The following is a 21,432-nucleotide window of genomic DNA, read 5'->3' as shown; positions in this document are numbered from 1 at the left end:
TGTTTTTCTGTTTATGGTAAAGGCATTGGCTTTCCATTTGTGGCATCAACAGAATATTTCCTGTTGACACTAACCTTATGTCATAGTAAATGGCAAAGGGATTTAAAGCAGTGGTTTTCAGCTGCCAGAGGCCTGAGGGAGTTTGGGCACACTCTGTGTGATCGGGCAGAAGAAGGCCTTTGGGAAGTTTAGCTGAGGACAGGGCCAGGAAAGGTGATGGACAGTGGGGGGGTCTGTCCTGGTCACCAGGCCGCTGGGTCCTGGCCACCTGCTTGGCACTCCCCACCCATCACTCATGATGCTGCCAAACCCTCTGGGTATTGTAGCCAAATCCCCTGGGAGAGAAGCTGATGAACTTTGTTCCTTGAAATGCACAGATTCCTTGGACATCCCTGGTAGGTCAATCATGAAAGTCAACTTGGCTTTCTCCCCCTCATTTGGGTTCAGAATTTAAAGTCCACACTCACAGGCAGTAAGATGATATAGATAAGTGACATCATCACTCTGTTTCAGATGTGAAAACGTCTATGTGGGGTAGGGGTGATTTGCGACCACACAACCTTGTGCCACAAAGTGGAATTCCCAGGCCAGAGGGAGACATTTTATTGCCATGTTATGATCTTATCATTGAGTTTAAAGGCAGTCTTGTTTCATTTTGGATTCTTTCTTATGTTTATAAGGGCACTTTGACTGTCCAAGCAAATAATAATTTTGAGTTAACTTTTATTCATTGACTTTTTTTTTTTTTTTTGAGACGGAGTCTTGCTCTGTCACCTGGGCTGGAGTGTAGTGGCACAATCTCGCCTCACTGCAAGCTCCGCCTCCTGGGTTCATGCCATCCTCCTGCCTCAGCCTCCCGAGTAGCTGGGACTACAGGTGCCCGCCACTATAACCAGCTAATTTTCTTTGTTTTTTTTTTTTTTTTGAGATGGAGTCTCGCTCTGTCGCCCAGGCTGGAGTGCAGTGGCCGGATCTCAGCTCACTTCAAGCTCCGCCTCCCAGGTTCACGCCATTCTCCTGCCTCAGCCTCCCAAGTAGCTGAGACTACAGACCAGCTAATTTTTTACATTTTTTGTACAGACGGGGTTTCACCGTGTTAGCCAGGATGGTCTCCATCTCCTGACCTCGTGATCCACCCGCCTCGGCCTCCCAAAGTGCTGGGATTACAGGCATGAGCCACCACACCTGGCCTTATTCATTGACTTCTAGCACAATTATATGATCAGAAACATGCTGTGTGATTTGATTCCTCTGAAATATATTGAGATTTGCTGGAACAAAATAAGTTAGGTTAATTTTTGTAAATGTGCCATGCATGCTTAAAATGAATGTATCTACAACATTTGTTCCTGAGATACAGGTTGATGGATGGATGGCTACATGGATGTGATGGAGATGGTTACTCTTGGGACCTTCCACATCCTACTGATGTTTAGTTGCTTAGGATATGAATGGATGAGCGGGGACTGTAAAACCTCTCACTCTGCTTGGGTATGAGGTTCTTCCTGTCGTCCCGCCATCTTGTTTTTTACGTTTTGCCTCCAGGTTTGACCTTGAGGAATCCTGGGAGCTCAGGAAGGAAGCAGCCGCCCAGAAGCAGGGACAGGGAGCTGGTTGGGGAGGACTAGAAATCAGAAGGTTTGTGAAGGTTCCAGAGAGGACCTGTCCTTGAGGGGAGAGTGGGGGGCTGAGATGGGGGAGCGGGCATTGGAAGGACGCCCTGGCTCAGTGGAATGTCCACTGTGAGGCGGCACGTTCCGGGGCCGGTGATTGGTGGAGAGGGAGTATAAAGCCCCAGGGTTGCTAAGGCAGCGCCCAGACGGAAGACGGTTTGCTGGAAAGCAGAGCCCTGGTCCCCGTCTAATTGCTCCTGAGCCTCCCGCTCCCTTGCCCCGCACGTCCTGTTGCTTCTCTGATTGACCTTCTCCCTGACCTGTAGCTAAACCTTCCACCAGTACTTGAGAACTTAATTTGAACCGGATCCTTTCCCACACCCCTTCCTCCTCCTCCTCCCCCCCAATAGCCCCCTTCTCCTCCTTTACCTTCCCTCCCCTCCCCTCCCCCTCCCCAAGTCAGATCCGGGCCATACCCATCCCCTTCCCTGCCCCCGCCCTAAGCCACCCCCACCTCTGTCCTGGCCACCTCAGGGCGCCCTGAGAGGACCGGGACATGCGGGTGCGGTGGCTGCTCTTTTGGCTCCTCCTGCTGGGATTTTTCAGCCATCAGTCAAACTATGTGAGTAGACGCTGGACCCGCAGGGTTTCTTCCTTGTTATTGGGCCGTGTCACGCGGCATGAAATTACACACCTAGGGCCTGTAATCCTAGCACTTTAGGGAGCCGAGGTGGGCAGATCACTTGAGTCCAGGAGTTCAAGACTAGCCGGGGCATCATAGCTAAACCCCATCTCTACAAAAAATGCCAAAAAAAGATTAGTCGGGCCTGGTGGTGCGCACCTGTTGTCCCAGTTACTGGAAGGCTGAAGTGGGAGGATCGCTCCGGCCCAGGAGTTGAAAGCTGCAGTGAGCCGAGATTGCCCCGCTGCACTCTTGTCTCAAACACAACGAATCAAAACAAAGTGAAATGTCATTTGAGTTTTGTGTCATCTTGGTTTTTTTTTTTTTTTTTGAGACAGAGTCTCACTCTGTCGCCCAGGCTGGAGTGCAGTGGCAAGATCTTGGCTTACTACAACCTCTGCCTCCCGGGTTCAAGCAATTGTCCTGCCTCAGCCTCCTGAGTAGCTGGGATTACAGGCACAGACCACCACGCCTGGCTAATTTTTGTATTTTTAGTAGAGACCGGGTTTCACCATCTTCGCCCGGATAGTCTCTATCTCTTGACCTTGTGATCCACCTGCCTCAGCCTCCCAAAGTGCTGGGATTACAGGCGTGAGCCACAGCACCAGGCCAAAATATATAACCTTAAGTGTAAGTTTACTAACTTTGAAAAGTACATACACCAGCATAACCCAACCCCCTTTCAAGATCTACACTATTTGTTTGTTTGTTTGTTTTGTTTTGAGATGGAGTTTCTCTCTTGTTGCCCAGGCTGGAGTGCAATGGCACAATATCAACTCCCCGCAACCTCCACCTCCCAGGTTCAAGCGATTCTCCTGCCTAAGCCTCTTGAGTAGCTGGGATTACAGGCATGTGCCACCACGCCCGGCTAATTTTGTATTTTTAGTAGAGATGGGGTTTCTCTGTGTTGGTCAGGCTGGTTTTGAACTCCCGACCTCAAGTGGTCCTCCCACCTCAGCCTCCCAAAGTGTTGGGATTACAGGTGTGAACCACCGTGCCCAGCCAAGATCTACACTATTATGTCACCCCAGAAAGTGAACTCTCCCTCTTCCCAGCCAATCTCTTTCTTATCATAGGTTAGCTTGCTTATTCTGGAATTTCATGTATATAGATGCATGCCATGCCATAGGTACTTTTTTGTGTCTGCCTTATTCTACTCAACACAATGTTTCTGAAATCGTTATCATTGTTGCACAGTTCCCTAATGCCATCCTTTCCATTTCAGACTCAGTATATGCTGAGTTCAACCTGTTGAAGGGCTGTCTCTGTTTAATTCACCATCTTGAAAGAAACATTTAAAATTAAGATGTTTTCAAGAACATATAGTTAAATCCTGAGGTATCGATGTAGAAATGTTATCACAAGCTGTCTGAACTTACTCAGGGGAAGTCTTTGTCTTCATTCACATAAGAGTCTAATGGAATTAATATCAACAATCTTAGAGAAATTCCACACTATTCATGCCATTTTGCCATTTTCATAATCTCCACCTTGGTAATTTTTTTTTTTTTTTTTTTTTTTTTTTTTTGAGACAGAGTCTTGCTCTGTCACCCAGGCTGAAGTGCAGTGGCATGATCTCGGCTCACTGCAATCTCTGCCTCCCTGGTTCAAGCGATTCTTCTGCCTCAGCCTCCCAAGTAGCTGGAACTACAAGCGCGTGCCACCATGCCCTGCTAATTTTTTGTATTTTTAGTAGAGATGAGGTTTCACCGTGTTAGCTAGGATGGACTTGATCTCCTGATCTTGTGATCCACCCGCCTTGGCCTCCCAAAGTGCTGAGATTACAGGCGTGAGCCACTGCGCCTGGTCCACCTTGGTAATTTTTAAGCACTGAAATTTGATACTTATTTGTGAATGAAGGCATCTCTTCATTGTATTTTTTTTTTTTTTTTTTTTTACTTATGCTGAGTTTTAAATGACAAAGATTCACATAATCCAAGAGAGAAGTATGATTCAGAGAGATTCTTTTATCATGTGATATGTGATAAATACAACCAATGTTATACATCCATTTAAAAAATAAGTAAATAAAGAAAAGATAATTACTGGCCAGGCTGTAATCACAGCACTTTGAGAGGCCAAGGTGGGTGGATCATGAGGTCGGGAGTTCGATACCAGCTGGCCAAGATGGTGAAACCCCGTCTCTACTAAAAATACAAAAATTAGCGGAGCACAGTGGCAGGCGCCTGTAATCCCAGTTACTCAGTAGGCTGAGGCAGGAGAATCGCTTAAACCTGGGCGGCGGAGGTTGCAGTGAGCTAAGATCGTGCCACTGCACTCTAGACTGGGCAACACAGCAAGACTTTGTCTCAAAATAAAAAAAAAAAAAAGAAAGGAAAAGAAAGAAAAGATAATGACTTTATATACTTAGCTTGTCTTACTCGTGAGTGATGGGCTGCATGTGGCCCAGGACAGTTTTGAATGCAGTTCAACACAAATTTGTAAACTTTCTGAAAACGTTATGAGATTTTGGCCAGGTGCGATGGCTCATGCCTGTAATCCCAGCACTTTGGGAGGCCGAGGCAGGCAGATCACCTGACGTCAGGAGTTCGAGACCACCCTGTCCAACATGGCAAAACCCCGTCTCCACATAAAATACAAAAATTAGCCAGGCATGGTGGCAAGGACCTGTAATCTCAGCTACTCAGGAGGCTGAGGCAGGAGAATGGCTTGAGCCCAGGAGCTGGAGGTTGCAGTGAGCTGAGACTGCACCACTGCACTCCAGTCTGGGTGACTGAGCGAGACTGTCTCCAGAGAAAAAAAAAAGAGTGTTTTTTTTTTTTAGATCATCAGCTATTGTTAGTGTTAGTGTATGTTATGTGTGGCCCAAGACAACTTTGCTTCTTTTAATATAGCCCAGAGAAGCCAAAAGATTGGATATCCCTGCTTTATACCAAGAAAAAAGACACCCTACATTTGCAATGCCTAAAAACACTACCAGCCATGTTGAGAGTTAAGAATAGCCCTGGACCAGGGCTCTGTGGTGTCTTCCTCAAGGATGAGGGCCCCAAGGGCTCCAGATTCCTCTGAGGCATGTGGTCAAGAAACCCTGCGCCTGTGGTAAGGGACCTGTTGGCAGAGAGTGAGATGGCAGTGGAGGGTGTGGAGGGTTTCTTACTCTGCACAGAACATGCAAGCCAGATTTGGCCCCATTCCCTTCTCTGGCCCTTAGCAGATTCAGGACCTCATTCGGTTCCCATGAGGAGCAGCCACTGCATCCCAGCTGGAAACACAGAGAAGACAAAGGTAAATGCTGGGGTGGTTTTCACTCTTCCTACGTCAGGACACTTTGGTCTTTTCCTACAACGCCCTCTCCTGGCCTGGCCTCTGCTCTATGGGTTCTGTGGTGCCTTTTCTGTCTTGACCTTTTCAGAAGCAAAATCTTCCCCATGAGCTTTCAGGCTTCTCCGTTCCCGGCTGATCATCGTTGGTGGCACCTCCAGAATCCATAAATGCTCAGGGGTCGACGGCTGAAGGGCTTTTACTGTCCTGTTTCCAGAACCAACACGAGGAGGTGCCACTGACCTCCACTACTGTAGGTCTCATGGTGCAGTGAACTCCCACTGACCCTCTTTACTCAAGATGTTATGAGGTCTCATTTCTGAAATATGTGGGGTTTTCCTTTCTTTGCTGTGATTTTGTTTGTTTTCTGCTCTAAGGTAGGAGATTAACATTTGAAATATCTGCTGTATTCCCAGAAGATAGTGAAAACTCATAAATCCAACATTAATTTGTGCCTTGTGCAATTTTGAATACTCTTTGACAAGGCCAATTCCATAGTCCATCACAGTCCCATCCCTCTTGGTAACTGTGTGGTGCAAAAACACCTTCATGCCCACCCAGTGGTGCCCCTGATCTAATATTCTCAGTGTCAGAGGTTCCATATTTGTAATAGCAAATAAGCCCCGAGTGTGAGTTAGTGAAGAGTGAATGTAACTTATTACCAAGGGACAATTCCAAATGAAGGCCTTAAATGATGCTCAGCTAAGCTGGTTCTTGTGTGGCCTCTGTACCTTCAACAGCTGCCGAGTCCTATGATTACACATGATGGGACTTGGACACTTGAAGTCAAACACATTTTTAAAACTTGCTTTGTTTAGAATTCCCACCTCATTTTTCCATGGACAAAAGTATTCTTTATATCATAATGCACTTACAATTTGGTATTACCTGGGAGTGAAAAGAAGTATTACAGCCATGCCTAACTGACTTCTTGATGTAGGATTGTTCTGTCAGAAAACCCTCTCCCAGGTCCCCTGCAGCTCTTCAGGAATCCACATCTCCCCAGAACTCTTTGTTCTCATGGGTGGCACCTCCAGAGTGAAGAAGATCCTTTGTCAAGAAGGGAAACAGAGGGGAAATGAGAGGGTCCTGAAGGGAGAGCTGAAATCAACTTCCACTCGGCCTCTTGCAAGCTTTGTGACCCTGGGCACATTTTCTCCTTCCTCTGCAAACCTCTGTTTTCTTAGATTTTGAGCAGGGTGGTCACACTGAGCTTGCAGAGTTCTGAGAATCAGAGACAGAACATAAAAGGCCTGGAAAACATTCTCCAAAAAGAAGCTGCAACACGTGCGGACAATGGGCTTTTCATGCTTCTCTTACTGTCTGTTGACCTGGTGCAAGGAAAATGCTCTGGTGACGGCTGTGAGGGAGGAATGAGGATAGACACAGACACTCCTGTGTCTCAAACATGCTGCTTTATTACTCTGTTATGACTCTGTCTTCCCTGGGGCAGGACCCCAGCCTGCCTACATTTGCAGACAGACACAGTGGCATGTGGAGACAACAGTGTGTCCCAGTGACTCTTCTTTATTCCCCAGCTGTCGGCAGTACTCAGTGGAAGAGTGATATTATAACGCTGATAATGCTATTTTGAAACTTGGAGGGTGGAAAGGTGCAAAAAACTATCACCAGCAACAGTAGGTGCAGCCTGTGTTGGTGGTGGTAATTCTGTCCATCAAATGAATATATGTGAAAACATTTCCTCCTTCTGCCCTACAGGTCAGTATGGTTGCAGGGAAGCATGATCATTCCTCAGGATTGGCCTACTACCCGCCCTACCTCATGGCTGAACCTTTAAGACAATGGATGGCCCACCAGCTGCCTCCTCCATCTCAGTATCATCTGGGAGCTCAACCACTTCCATCAGCTAAAGGTTTTCTGGGACCTCCGACTATTTCTCAACTCAAGTGTCCCCTAGGACCTGAAGAACCTTCTACAACTGATGATTTTCTGAGACAACAGACACCTCCATTCGAGTGTCCCCTGGGACCTCTACCACATTCTCCAGCTGATGATTGTCTGAAACCACAGACACTTCCCCTTGAGTGTCTTCCGGTACCTCTTCCACCTTCTCCACCTGATGATTTTCTGAGACCACAGACTCCTCCAGTCGACTGTCCCCTGGGACCTCGACCATTTTCTCCAGCTGATGACTTTCAGAGCCTGCAGACACCTCCAGAGTGTCTTCTGGTACCTCTTCCACCTTCTCCACCTGATGATTTTCTGACACTGCAGACACCTCCCGAGTGTCTTCTGGTACCTCTTCCACCTTCTCCACCTGATGATTTTCTGAGCCTGCAGACGCCTCCCGAGTGTCTTCTGGTACCTCTTCCACCTTCTCCACCTGATGATTTTCTGAGCCTGCAGACGCCTCCCGAGTGTCTTCTGGTACCTCTTCCACCTTCTCCACCTGATGATTTTCTGAGCCTGCAGACGCCTCCCGAGTGTCTTCTGGTACCTCTTCCACCTTCTCCACCTGATGATTTTCTGAGCCTGCAGACGCCTCCCGAGTGTCTTCTGGTGCCTCTTCCACCTTCTCCACCTGATGATTTTCTGAGCCTGCAGACGCCTCCCGAGTGTCTTCTGGTGCCTCTTCCACCTTCTCCACCTGATGATTTTCTGAGCCTGCAGACGCCTCCCGAGTGTCTTCTGGTACCTCTTCCACCTTCTCCAGTTGATGATTTTCTGAGACCACAGACACCTCCCATTGAGTGTCCCCTGGGACCTCGACAATTTTCTCCAGCTGATGATTTTCTGAGACTGCAGATACCTCCTGAGTGTCTTCGGGCACCTCTTCCACCTTCTCCAGCTGATGAGTTTCTAAGACCACGTCCCACAGACTGTCCCCTGGGACCTCGCCCATTTTCTCCAGCTGATGACTCTCTGACACTGCAGACACCTCCCGAGTGTCTTCTGGTACCTCTTCCACCTTCTCCAGTTGATGATTTTCTAAGACCACAGACCCCTCCAGTTGACTGTCCCCTGGGACCTCAACCATTTTCTCCAGCTAATGATTTTCTGAGACCACAGACACCTCCCCTCGAGTGTGTTCTGGCACCTCAACCACTGTGTCCAGGGGATGATTTTCTGAGACCACAGACGCCTGCAGTTCAGTGTTCCCTGGGACACCTACCAGTTTCTCAAGCCGATGATTTTCTGGGACCACAGACACGTCTCCTGAAGTGTCTTCCGGTACTCTTTCGCCTTCTCCAGTTGACGGTTTTCTTCAACGACAGACACTTCCAATCTCGTGTTCCCTGGAACCTGTACTATTTTCTCTAGGTCATTATTTTCTGTCTTTCGTTTGTTTTATTTTGTTTTTGTTGGTGTTTTTACTTTTTTAAGTAAAATACATAATTCTTTGACTTCTTAATGCAATAAAAGAAATTAACATCTTGTACACAGAAGACTAGGAAAGGGAAAACTACTTACTTCTGAAAATGCAGTAATTTAATCCTATTTGTACCTGTCCACATGAAAGTAATGTTTAACATGTTTTGAATTTAATTTTACTGGTGGGGCTTTACAATGTAATTCTTCGGAGTAATAGTTTCATTCATTTTCAGGTTAGCTGACTGTAGGATTAATTAACACAAGGCACAGTAGCCATCTTTGTCATTATGTTGCAACACTCACCACGTGCCTCGATAAAATGGCTGATTTAACAAGATGATGGCAACAGGAAGGGGAGACTTTGGATTGTCTATTTAAAATCTAGGTAATAAGTAATTAATAAAAAATCTATCTTAAGTACACCTTCACATGCTATTTGTTTATAATAAACAAGAAACTTCCTAACTTTGTTGCAGTAGGCTTGACTAGCATTTCATTTTACCAACTGCGCTTTCCCCAGTACGCTTAAAATAACAGCAAGAACAAAAATCCCTGTCCTTTCGTATACTAAGAAAGAGGATTGGCTACTGAAACAGTTCACTGCAAGACACACGAAGACGACATACTGTGGCATGAGTTTTTAATTTGTTGTGCTGTTACTGAAGTTCTGAGGGCTGCAGTTAAAACATTCCAGTTTCTCCCTTCCATCTTTATTGATTCTCAAGATTTTGCACAGAAAACTCTCTAGGGGCTAGAACAGTAGTAATTGTATCACACTGTTTTCAAGACTTCAAGTTTCAAAAGCAAATCATTAAAAAAAAAATACAGTTCCTGATTTGATTTAGATACAGGGATAAAAAGTAGCCCAGGCTTGAAGGTTACATTGCTACAAATGGTGGCAATATTTTCCTTGGGAGAGTAGTTCTGTTGGCATTTATTTTTTAAATACTCAAAACGCTCAACCTCAAGCAGTAATAAACACAAGCAAAAGTGATTTTACCCTTAAAATAAATATTCAGAAAAACCTCTGTGTATATACAAGTGAAGAAATATGTAACCTCTGTATATACAAGTGAAAAAATATGTAACACTTTCACACACAAAATATAATAATAATAAAGGATTTGTTCATCTATGTAGCTGAAATCTGCTATTCCATCCCACATGCCCCCAGTAAAGAACGGAGGCACAGACATAGGTGACTACTGTGGTTCACTAACTTACAGCATTTTTGTACTGGGACACTATCACCACCAAAAATTTATCCCTCGTTATATTTTTAAAATTTTATATTTTTTCTTCCTTGTTTCATTTTGTTTTACAGCATGCCAAATCCTTTGGCATACATGATGGCCTTCAAGAATCTCTCTTTGGCTGGGCGCGGTGGCTCAAGCCTGTAATCCAGCACTTTGGGAGGACGAGACGGGCGGATCACGAGGTCAGGAGATCGAGACCATCCTGACGTTTCACCTAACACGGTGAAACCCCGTCTCTACTAAAAAGTACAAAAAAAAAAAACTAGCCGGGCGAGGTGGCAGGCACCTGCAGTCCCAGCTACTCGGGAGGCTGAGGCAGGAGAATGGCGTAAACCCGGGAGGTGGAGCTTGCAGTGAGCTGAGATCCGGCCACTGCACTCCAGCCTGGGTGACAGAGCGAGACTCCGTCTCAAAAAAAAAAAAAAAAAAAAAAAGAGTGTGTGGTTTCACTGCCTGCTGAGATGCCACACTCCTGCTGCCAGGCTGGAATCCCTCAGCTCTGGACCCCAGTTCTTTGCTAGTAACTCTTTTTTTCTATGAACATTTAGGTACAGATAGTATGTGTGCATTCACTTCTCTGGGGCAATAAACCTGAACGACCCTACTGGCAGACGCCATCTTGCTGCCCATCATGACCCCGAGAAGGGGCGTAAGTCACATCTTTAAAATCAATTCTAGCACCTTTCTTGTTCATTTTTATCTCAGAGCAGGAGTTGTTGGGGGCACCTTTCGAGTTCTCAGGACCACAGAGTTTTGCATTAATCTTATAAAGCTCGAGGGCTTTAATAACTGCTACATTATTATCCATACGAAGAAAAGTTGGACAGGAAGCACAAAACTCATTCGTGCAGGCCTCATTTCCACAGGTGGTAATGAGGCATTGCATTAGATGCTTTGCAGCTGCTCGCTTCATTCAGTTAGCTTCAATGTCCTCAGACTGAGGTTCTCCTGGTGATCTGTTACAGGCTGTGGCCACTCGGTGACATCAGGGTGATCACAGCTTAGAGTCACTGATTAAAAACAGGTTGCCACACCAGTCTTGCTGCTACCTTGATCTGAGCGTAGGCTTAACAACTCATATTTCGCCAAACTTCTGAGGAGCTGGTGAGTTCTAAAATCAGGCTCTTAGAGATTTTTAACATTACAGCCATCTGTATACATTTGTCAGTGCCTCTGGTTGTAAGCTGGTTGATGGTAGGGATCATCTCTTCCATATTCTAATTTTAAATAATAATGGGGACCATGTTTTCTTGACACCGTACCTCCCCTCTGTCGTCGCCCCCGCGCCTGGGCTGTGGCGGCCGCCTCACGGGTCATCGTCACCCTCGCCCTCCGCCCGCCACCGCCTCGTTCCCTTTCGCTGCCACCCTCCGCGGGGTTCACGCGGGACCCGCCCTTCCTTATCCAGAAACCGAGGCGGGGAAAGGGGGCGCCGGAGCCCCCGGGAAATCCCGGCTTTCATTCCCAGCGGTCGCTGCCTATCCACATCGCGGGGCTGCGGGGCCCTCCTGGCAGGGGCTACAGGCCGCGAGGTACTCCGTGGAGGACCCGAAGGAGGCGCCGCCGCCCACAGCCCAGCGCGCCTGTCCGCAGAGGTGAAGTGGAACTCGGCGGCGGACAGCGGGCGCCCAGGCTGGCAGATAGCTTGACGGCAGAGGGGTGCGCGAGCGAAGGGTGGTGTGTTGGGTCCTGGGGAAGGGAAAAGGCCCTGTCGTCTCCTCTAGTCACCCCGAGCCCAGCGCCACCATCTTGGTGGAAACACGGATCTCCCAGTTGATTTTCTAAGATCAAAGACACCTTCCCTCCAGTGTCTTCTGGTACCTCTACCATCTTCTCCAGCTCCACCACTTGCGTGTCCCCTGGCATCTCAACCTCCTATTTTACTCGAGCGTACTCTGGTACCTCTACCATCTCCTCTAGCTGATGATTTTCTGAGACCACAGACACCTCTACCACTGCAGTGTCCTCTGGGACTTCACCTACTTCACTCGGGTGTCCTATGCGACCTCAACCCTTGAACTCTGGAGAGGGAGGTTGCAGGGAGCTGAGACTGTGCCACTGCACTCCAGGCTGGGTGACAGAGCGAGACTCAGTTTCAAAACTAATAATAATAGTCAGGGCCGGGTGCGGTGGCTCAAGCCTGTAATCCCACCACTTTGGGAGGCCGAGACGGGCGGATCACGAGGTCAGGAAATGGAGACCATCCTGGCTAACACGATGAAACCCCGTCTCTACTAAAAAATACAAAAAAACTAGCCGGGCGAGGTGGTGGGCGCCTGTAGTCCCAGCTACTCGGGAGGCTGAGGCAGGAGAAAGGCGTGAACCCGGGAGGTGGAGCTTGCAGTGAGCTGAGATCCGGCCACTGCACTCCAGCCTGGGCAACAGAGCGAGACTCCGTCTCAAAAACACAAAAAAGAGCAAAGGTCTCGTGCTTGGCTCAGACTCCAGGGCTTTCCCAGGTCCTCAACCCTGTCAATGGCCTCACCTTGACCTTGAGCACAGCAGGACTGCGGGAGGAGCGCTGGTTGAGCCGGCTGCCTCCTCCAGTCCAATTTCCAGTAGCCAATAGGAAGAGCTGCTCAAAATCAGCAAATCTAGTTGTGCTCGCTTGCGCAGCACATACACTAAAACTCGAACGATACAGAGATTAGCAGTCCTCTGTGCAAGGATGGCACGCCAGTTTTTGAAGTGTTCCATATAAAACTAATAATAGGCCAGGTGCGCGGTGGCTCACACCTGTAATCCCAGTACTTTGGGCAACCAAGGTGGGCGGATCATTTGAGATCAGGAGTTTGAGGCCAGCCTGGGCAACATGGCAAAACCCTGTCTCTACTAAAAATATAAAATTAGCCAGCTGTAGTGGCAGGTGCCTATAATCCTAGCTACTCGGGAGGCTGGGGCAGGAGGATCACTTAAACCCGGGAGGTGGAGGTTGCAATGAGCAGAGATTGCTGCCACTGCACTCCAGCCTGGGAGAGAGAGAGACTTTTGTCTCAGAAAAAAAAAAAAAAAAAAAAATCATCATCGTCGTCCTCATATAAAATCAGCAAAGCTAGTGATAGCCTTCTGCACAAGACCAGGAATCAGGGTGCTTTCCCGACAGTCTGCTGCGATCACCAGATCTCCCTATGCAGGGTCCAGGAGGTCGAACCCTGTGTAAGCAGTGAGGCGGAAGGGCAGTTTTCCATACAGAGGCTGCTTGCTTTCTGGGGATCAGTTTCCTTTCTCTGCTCTGTTCTCAGAGTTGTACCATTGGCCACCCCAGCCTCTGTCTTTCCAGGTCTCCCCTGACCTCCCTCCTGCCAGAGGAGAGCTCTGTTCTAGAACCAGGTCTTACGTTGAACCTTCGTTGCTCCTCTTCCAACTAGCTCAAGGCCTCATTCTTTCCTGGTGGAGATCTAAGTAGGACATAGTGACAGGGAGGGCCCAAGGCCGGCCCTGAGTGCCCTCCTCCCTTGTGAGCTGTAGGAGGTCCAGGAGAGCCTGGGGAGTCTCCCCAGGTTGCTCTGGGCTCCCGGCATTGTGTGTGTCTTCCCTGGGGAGGGAGGGAAAAAGCTGTGAGGTTTTCCTCTCATTTCCCCAGCCCTTTCTGACGCATAGCTGATCCGGCTCTGGCTTCCCCACCTGCCCCTGTGGGCCTGTGTGCAAGCACCTTGGCATTCTGCCTTCCAGCACGTGCCTTAGGATGAGCCCCACGGAACCTACAGAGACGTCCTGCTGAGAGCACCTCTCCCCATAGAAGGCATCAAATCCAGAGGCAGGAAGAAAGGACGACGTTTAGCGTGTGTGTGTGTGTGCGCGCGCGTGTCTGTGTGTGTGTGCGCGTTTGTGCGTGTGCGTGTGTGCGTGTGTGTGTTGAGGTGGGGGAGGTGTATGGGTGGTGTTTCCATTCTCACCCAGACCTTGAAAAAAAACTTTTTTTTGAGACAGGGTCTCACCCTGTCACCCAAGCTGGAGGGCAGTGGCTCAATCATAGCTCACTCAGCCTTGAACTGCTGGGCTCAAGTGATCCTCTGATCTCAGCCTCCTGAGTAGCTTGTACTGTAGGTGGCCACCACCATGCCTGACTAATTTTTTTTTTTTTTTTTTTTTGAGACAGAGTCTCGCTCTGTAGCCCGGGCTGGAGTGCAGTGGCCGGATCTCAGCTCACTGCAAGCTTCGCTTCCCGGGTTTACGACATTCTCCTGCCTCAGCCTCCCAAGTAACCGGGACTACAGGCGCCCGCCACCTCGCCCGGCCAGTTTTTTTTTTTTGTATTTTTTTTAGTAGAGACGGGGTTTCACCGTGTTAGCCAGGATGGTCTCGATCTCCTGACCTCGTGATCCACCCGTCTCGGCCTCCCAAAGTGCTGGGATTACAGGCTTGAGCCACCGCGCCCGGCCTAATTTTTTATTTTATTTTTCCTAGAGACGGGTTCTCGCTTTGTTGCCCAGGCTAGTCTTGAAATTCGTGGCCTCCCACAATGCTTCTGCGTTGGCCTTTCAAAGTGCTGGGATTACAGGCATGTACCATTACCTGTAGAGAGATTTCTATACAAAGGGAATATTTATAATTGAGAAAGCTTAAGGAATTTTCTTTTTTTTTTTTTTTTGAGACAGAGTCTCACTCTGTTGCCCAGGCTGGCGTGAAGTGGTGCAATCTCCACTCACTGCAACCTCTGCCTCCCGGGTTCAACCGATGCTCCTGCCGCAGCCTGCCAAGTAGCTGAGATTACAGGCATGTGCCACCACACCCAGTTAATGTTTTTATATTTTTAGTAGAGACGGGATTTTGCCATGTTGGCCAGGCTGGTCTCAAACTCCAGACCTCAGGTAATCCGGCCACCTTGGCCTCCCGAAGGGCTGAGATTACAGGAGTGAGTCACTGTACCTGGCGAATTTTTTTTCTTAGAATAAGTGATTAATAGACTATGACATGAGGCTGGCTGCAGTGTCTCATGCCTGTAATCCCAGCACTTTGGGAGGCCAAGGCGGGTGGATCACGAGGTTAGGAGTTCAAGACCAGCCTGACCAATATGGTGAAACTCCATCTCTACTAAAAACACAAAAATTAGCTGGGCATGGTGGCACACGCCTATAGTCCCAGCTACTCAGGAGGCTGAGGCAGGAGAATCACTTGAACCCAGGAGGTGGAAGTTGCAGTGAGCTGAGATCGTGCCAGTGCACTCCAGCCTGGGCAACAGAGCAAGACTCCACCTCAAAAAAAAAAAAAAAAAAAAAGAATGGGTTCTAACAACCAGACTGGGTTTGAATTCAAACTCTACCACCCACAGTGTGCATACTTGTGAACAATTTAATTTTCTTCCCTGTATACCTCAGTTTCCTCATCTATAAAAGGAGATACTAATGGTACTCATTCATAGGGTTGTTGATGATTAAAGGAATTGATAATTTAAAGCACTTAAGACAATGCTTGACCCATAGTAAGTGTTCAATAAATGTTATTGTTATGCAATGAGATAGGAGAAATTCATCCTCTTTAAAAAAGAAAAGTCCAAGTGCAGGAGCAATTCTCTTAACTGAGCCTGATGTAAGCAACACTTATTTACCTTCCATTTCCCTATAAAATATATGAGTGATGCTAACAGTCCACTGACTACTATGTCTAGTAGGTTACTAGTGGGAAGCCATTTGAATTAACCAACCAACTTCCAATTCTATTAATACAAGATTTTTGTTTTTTTTTGAGATGGAGTTTCATTCTTATTGCCCAGGCTGGAGTGCAATGGCGCAATCTTGGCTCACCACAACCTCTGCCTCCCAGGTTCAAGCGATCCTCCCGCCTCAGCCTCCTAAGTAGCTGGGACGACAGGCCTGCACCACCACACCCAGCTGATTTTTATACTTTTTGTAGAGATGGGGCCTCCCTATGATGCCCAGGCTGGTCTCAAACTCTTGGACTCAAGTGATCCACCCACCTTGGCCTCCTACTATACTGGGATTACAGGCATGAGCCACCATACCTGGCCTCCTCTTTTTTACCTTAGTCCCTAACCTAGTCATTTCAATTCTGGAAATCTGTCCTAAGGAAATAACTCAAAATGTGTTCATCTCTGTGTTATTTGTTTTGTCTCTTTTTTTTTTTTTTTTTTTTTGAGACAGAGTCTTGCTCTGTTGCCCAGGCTGGAGTGCAGTGGCATGATCTCAGCTCACTGCTATCTCCACCTCCCAGGTTCAAGTGATTCTCATCCTCAGCCTCCCCAGTAGCTGGGATTACAGGCAGGTGCCACCACGCCCGGCTTTTTGTATTTTTAATAGAAACCGGGTTTCGCCATGTTGGGCACACTGGTATCAAACTCCTGGCCTCAAGTGATCCGCCCGCCTTGGCCTCCCAAGGTGCTGGGATTATAGCATGAGCCACCGTGCCCTGCCCCCTGTGTAATTTGTAATGGGGAAAAGCTGGGAGCAACAATGGTAAATAAAGGTAAGTACATTATGCACAGAACCAAGTCACAATCACTAACTACACAGTCATCAGAAATGAAAACTATGGGAAAAAGAGTTTCGAAATGCTAATTGAAAAGCAAGCTATAGAAGTATAAAAAATGTTCTGAAGAGCTATAAATGTGCCATTAATATGACAATGATTAAATGCTTATACCCATAGAGAAAAATACTGGAAGGAAATTTCACCAATACAACCACGGCTGTGCCAGAAAGAGCAAACATGAGTGATTTCCTGGTGCTGCTGTCCTCTCTTCTCTCAATGTTCTATCACATAGTTATTATTAGAATATAAAAACCAAATGGATAAGGCAAATGTACGAAAGATATGTTTTTTTTTTTTTTTTTTTTTGAGACGGAGTCTCGCTCTGTCGCCCAGGCTGGAGTGCAGTGGCCGGATCTCAGCTCACTGCAAGCTCCGCCTCCTGGGTTTATGCCATTCTCCTGCCTCAGCCTCCCGAGTAGCTGGGACTACAGGCGCCTGCCACCTCGCCCGGCTAGTTTTTTGTATTTTTTAGTAGAGACGGGGTTTCACCATGTTAGCCAGGATGGTCTTGATCTCCTGACCTTGTGATCCGCCCATCTCGGCCTCCCAAAGTGCTGGGATTACAGGCTCGAGCCACCGCGCACGAAAGATATGTTAATACTGTCAATAATCTAATTGAATATTTGTACAAACTTATTTAGTAAGCTTGCAAAAAAAATTAAGTGGTTAAAAATTCAAGTGGTTAAATTATTTAATGAAAACTTTTTCTAAAATGTTAAATTGATATCACACTACAATGTATCATCACTTCCTTCTTACTTGCAACAAACTCCTAGATGAACAAAATCTTCCTCAAATGTCTAGGCAACGTATGTATGTATTGCCTACACGGGAGGACAGTTTTGCAGTCTCAGTCTATCAATTTCCTGCCATTTCGCATGAGTGGTCCTAATTTAGGTTAGTGCTCGCTTAAGAAAACATAAGAGCAGCTGGGTGCCATGGCTCCCAACTGTAATCCCAACACTTTGGGAGGCTGAGGAGGGAGAACGACTTGAGCCTTGGAGTTCAAAACCAGCCTGGGCAACAAGGAAGATCCTGTCTCTACAAAAAAAAAAAAAAAAAAAAAAAAAAATTAGCTGGGTGTGGTGGCGTGTGCCTGTAGTCCCAGCTACTCTGGAGGCTCAGGTGGGAGGATCACTTGCAGCCAGGAGGTGGAGGCTGCAGTGAACCATGATTGTACCACTGCACTCCAGCCTGGGTGACGGACCAAGACCCTGCCTCAAAAAAATAAATAAAGAAATAAGATTAAACTAAAAGAAGACATGTAATAAACATAACGATCAGCTTGATTACTTACACGGCGTTTTCTTCTGTCTATACACTTCCATTAACCGGAAGCAAGGTGTCAATGAAAACGAGACAAGCCCCTCAATTTAAGAAACAAACTAAAGATTAAATGAACTGCAGTGTGAAATTAGATTGGCAAGACAGCCTCGCTTGCTCCAGAAGTCAATGAGAAACGGGTGTGACTGACTGCGCTCTAACTCGGAACACCTCTACAGGTGAAAGCCTCTCATTCTCATTCCACTTCCTACCTCACCTTCATTCACAATAACATAGGGGAGAATTCAGAATTCCCTCTTGATTACTCCTGAAATACTTACCTTCTGCTTTGCTCTTGGAGGGGAGGGGAGGGGAGGGGAGGGGAGGGGAGGGGAGGGCGCGGAGGCGAATTTTTAACACTCGTTTTCACAATTAGGTCACCACTCAAAAGCAAAGCTATTTGTGAGAAATTAATTATTCCCTTCACAGAGACCAGAAAGCATGTCTCTCTTCAACACAGCTCCTATGATTTCCCAAAGAAATAAAAGCAAACATTATCGGAAGAGAGAAAGCCAGAAAACTAACGCAGCAGACCACTTTGCTCTATTTAATTTCTTTTTTTAGACAGGGTCTTACTGTCTCCCAGGCTGGAGTGCAGTGGCAAGATCATGCCTTACTGCAGCCTCTGGCCTCAAGCAATCCTCCCACCTCAGCCTCCCTAGGAGCTGGGAGCTACAGGCATGAGCCACCACACCGGGCTAATTTTTGTATTTTTTGTAGAGATGGGAGGGCTCCCTGTGTTGCCCAGGCTGGTCTGGAACTCCTGGCCTCAGGTGATCCTTCTGCTTCAGCCTCCCAAAGTGCTAGGATTATAGGCATGAGTCACTGTGCCCAGCCTCTACTTTATTTTTCTTTCTTTCTTTTTTTTTTTTTTTTAAGAGACAAGGCCTCACTCTGTTGCCCAGGCTGAAGTGCTGTGGCGCCATCATAGCTCACTGCAGCCTCCAACTCCTGGGCTCAAGCAATCCTCCCACCTCAGCCTCCTTTGGAGTAGCTGGAACCACAGGCACACGCCACCACACTTGGCTAACTTTTGCTCTTTTAAGTAGTGAAAAGAATTTAGCCAAACTTCCCTTCTTTGGAAAAACACACAGTCCTACTTTATAAATTCATATACAAATAGTTCCAGTTTTCTTAACCTCTAATATTCTCTAGACACTAATATTTGCTTTAAAAAAAAAAACTTTTCCCTCAGTCCCTCATCCCTATTTCCCAATTCCTATTCAATGGCAGTATTCTCTTAACCCAGTGACCAGCAGATTTTCTGAAAAAGGCCAGACAGTAAATATTTGGGGTTCTGCAAGGCCGCAGTCCCTGTCACAACTGCTCAACTCTGCTGTTACGAAGTGAAAGCAGCCACAGACAATACAGATGTGGCTGTGTTCCAATAAAACTTTATAGATGACACCGAAGTTTTAATTTCAATACAATTGAACATGTTACAAAATATTATTTTGATTTTCAACCTTTGAGAAGTATAAAGACCACTCTTGGCCCACAGGCTATACACAAACAGGGTCTGGCCCATGAGCTGTGGATTGTTGACCTGTGTCTTAGCCAATCACCGAGCTGTGACCTAGGGGATGATCACGTGGCCCTCACCCCCACTGTCCTGTTTGTCAATTCTTCCTTTACAAACAGGAGAGGGGCATGAAAGTGATTTGTGAACCGTAAAGCACAATGGTATATAAGAAATTCTGAGGCCCAACACAGTGGCTCACGCCTGTAATCCCAGCACTTCGGAGGCCGAGGCAGGAGGATCACTTGAGGTCAGGAGTTTCAGACCAGCCTGGCCAACATATTGAAGCCCCATCTCTACTAAAAATACAAAAAGTAGCCGGGTGTGGTGGCGGATGTCTGGTATCCCAGATACTTGGGACGCTGAGGCAGGAGAATCGCTTGAACGTGGGAGGCAGAGGTTGTGGTGAGCCAAGATCGCGCCATTGCATTCCAGCCTGGGTGACAGAGCAAGGCTGCGTCTCTCAAAAATAAATAAATAATAAAAGCAGGAACTAAGCTATGCTGTGAGCATCTTGTAGACTCTATGGAACGGTACCCCCCAAGATGTTGCAGGACTGGTTACCGCGTACCCAGTGACTGGTTAAGAGTGACTAAGGGAGGGCTCTAAACAGCTCTGGCCAAAGGAACTTTGTACAGGGATGGTCAGTCTATATTCATACTGTCTCATTAGGAGCCACTCTGTCTGCTCAGCACTTGAAATGTGGCTACTGCTACTGAAGAAATGAGTTTTCAATTCTGTCTAATTTTAATTGATTTTTGATTTAAATCGTAAGTAACCACATGGCTCATGGCTACTGTACTGAATAGCGCGGCTCCAGAGTTAAGGGCAGGCTGCCACGGTTCCAAGCCTGGCTTCACCATTCCCAGGATGGGGGGCCTGGGGCCAGTTTCCCAGCCTCTCTGTGCCTCACAGTTCTCATCTGTAAAATGGGAATAGCAGTAACTCTTGCTGTGGTGCTTGGCAGCTTCCACTGTATTACTGTTATTGTTATTTGCTAGTCACAGCTACACACAGGCTTCGAACTGTTGGTACTCCACACTCAGAGCACAACGTTATATGAAAAAGCCACATAAAACAACATATAGCAAGCTATCATTGCTTAAAAAAAGCGAATTATATACAAAGAAAAACCTCCATTAGGACTTTCACCAGACTGAAGAATGGTCGTAGTCATACATTACTTTTTTTCCTTCTCTATATTATTATATTTTGCTTTCCTACAAAGAGGACACCCTGCTTTATTACATAAAAATAATCCAGGCCGGCAGAGTGGCTCACACCGGTAATCCCAGCACTTTGGGAGGCCGAGACGGGCAGATCACTTGAGGTCGGGAGTTCGAGACCAGCCTGGCCAACCACGGTGAAACCCCGTCTCTACCAAAAATAAAAAAATTACCTGGGCGTGGTGGTGCGCACCTGTAATCCCAGCTACTTGGGAGGCTGAGGCACAAGAATCACTTGAACCTGGGAGGCGGAGGTTGCAGTGAGCCGAGATTGCGCCACAGCACTCCAGCCTGGGCCACAGAGCGAAACTCAGTCTCCAAAAAAAAAAAAAAAAAAAAGATTCCCACCTTTAATGTCTCCCTATTGCTAAGTAGGTGAAAAGTCCATCTAAGCCCCTTGGTCATTTGGTCATCTGGGTACAACCCACCTCTGTAGGTTTACTTTCCATGTTTCCCCTCCTACCCTGGCTGCTCTGGGGAAACTGGCCAGGCCACCCACCCACTGAGCCCTTCCCCTCCTGCCCACCGCGACCCAGGCGGCTTGCCCAGCTGCGATGCCTTCACCCTTCTTTTCAAATCTCTCTCGTGCCTGCATCCTTCTTCACTTACACGGCTGCAAATCAAGGTGATCGGCCCCTTCCAAAGTTCCTGTAACACAAACTGGTCCCCAGTACACAGTCTTTCTAGGACATGTCTTCTTAAATAGGCC

At 47.3% G+C, this 21,432-nt stretch overlaps 1 protein-coding gene and 1 non-coding gene across 2 annotated transcripts; both read left to right on the top strand.

Annotated features, from left to right (window-relative positions):
* Nucleotides 1-1,095: 1,095 nt before the first annotated feature.
* Nucleotides 1,096-10,230, top strand: LOC104682161 (nuclear pore complex-interacting protein family member B13-like). Its single transcript, XM_030924497.1, is given in 5 exon segments — nt 1,096-1,586; nt 1,588-1,638; nt 2,148-2,235; nt 5,471-5,541; nt 7,297-10,230. Coding segments are annotated over 5 exon segments (1,866 nt in total). The 5' UTR covers nt 1,096-1,493; the 3' UTR covers nt 8,860-10,230.
* A 2,536-nt stretch (nt 10,231-12,766) lies between these two features.
* LOC115895415 lies at nt 12,767-12,869 on the top strand. The gene has a single exon (XR_004055609.1). It is a non-coding gene; the product is annotated as a U6 spliceosomal RNA (small nuclear RNA).
* The last annotated feature ends 8,563 nt before the right edge of the window (nt 12,870-21,432 follow it).

The sequence above is a fragment of the Rhinopithecus roxellana genome, chromosome 20 (assembly GCF_007565055.1).
Source record: "Rhinopithecus roxellana isolate Shanxi Qingling chromosome 20, ASM756505v1, whole genome shotgun sequence".
NCBI lineage: Eukaryota > Metazoa > Chordata > Mammalia > Primates > Cercopithecidae > Rhinopithecus > Rhinopithecus roxellana.
Note: the sequence above shows the minus strand (reverse complement) of the source record. Positions and strands in the feature narration are given on the sequence as shown.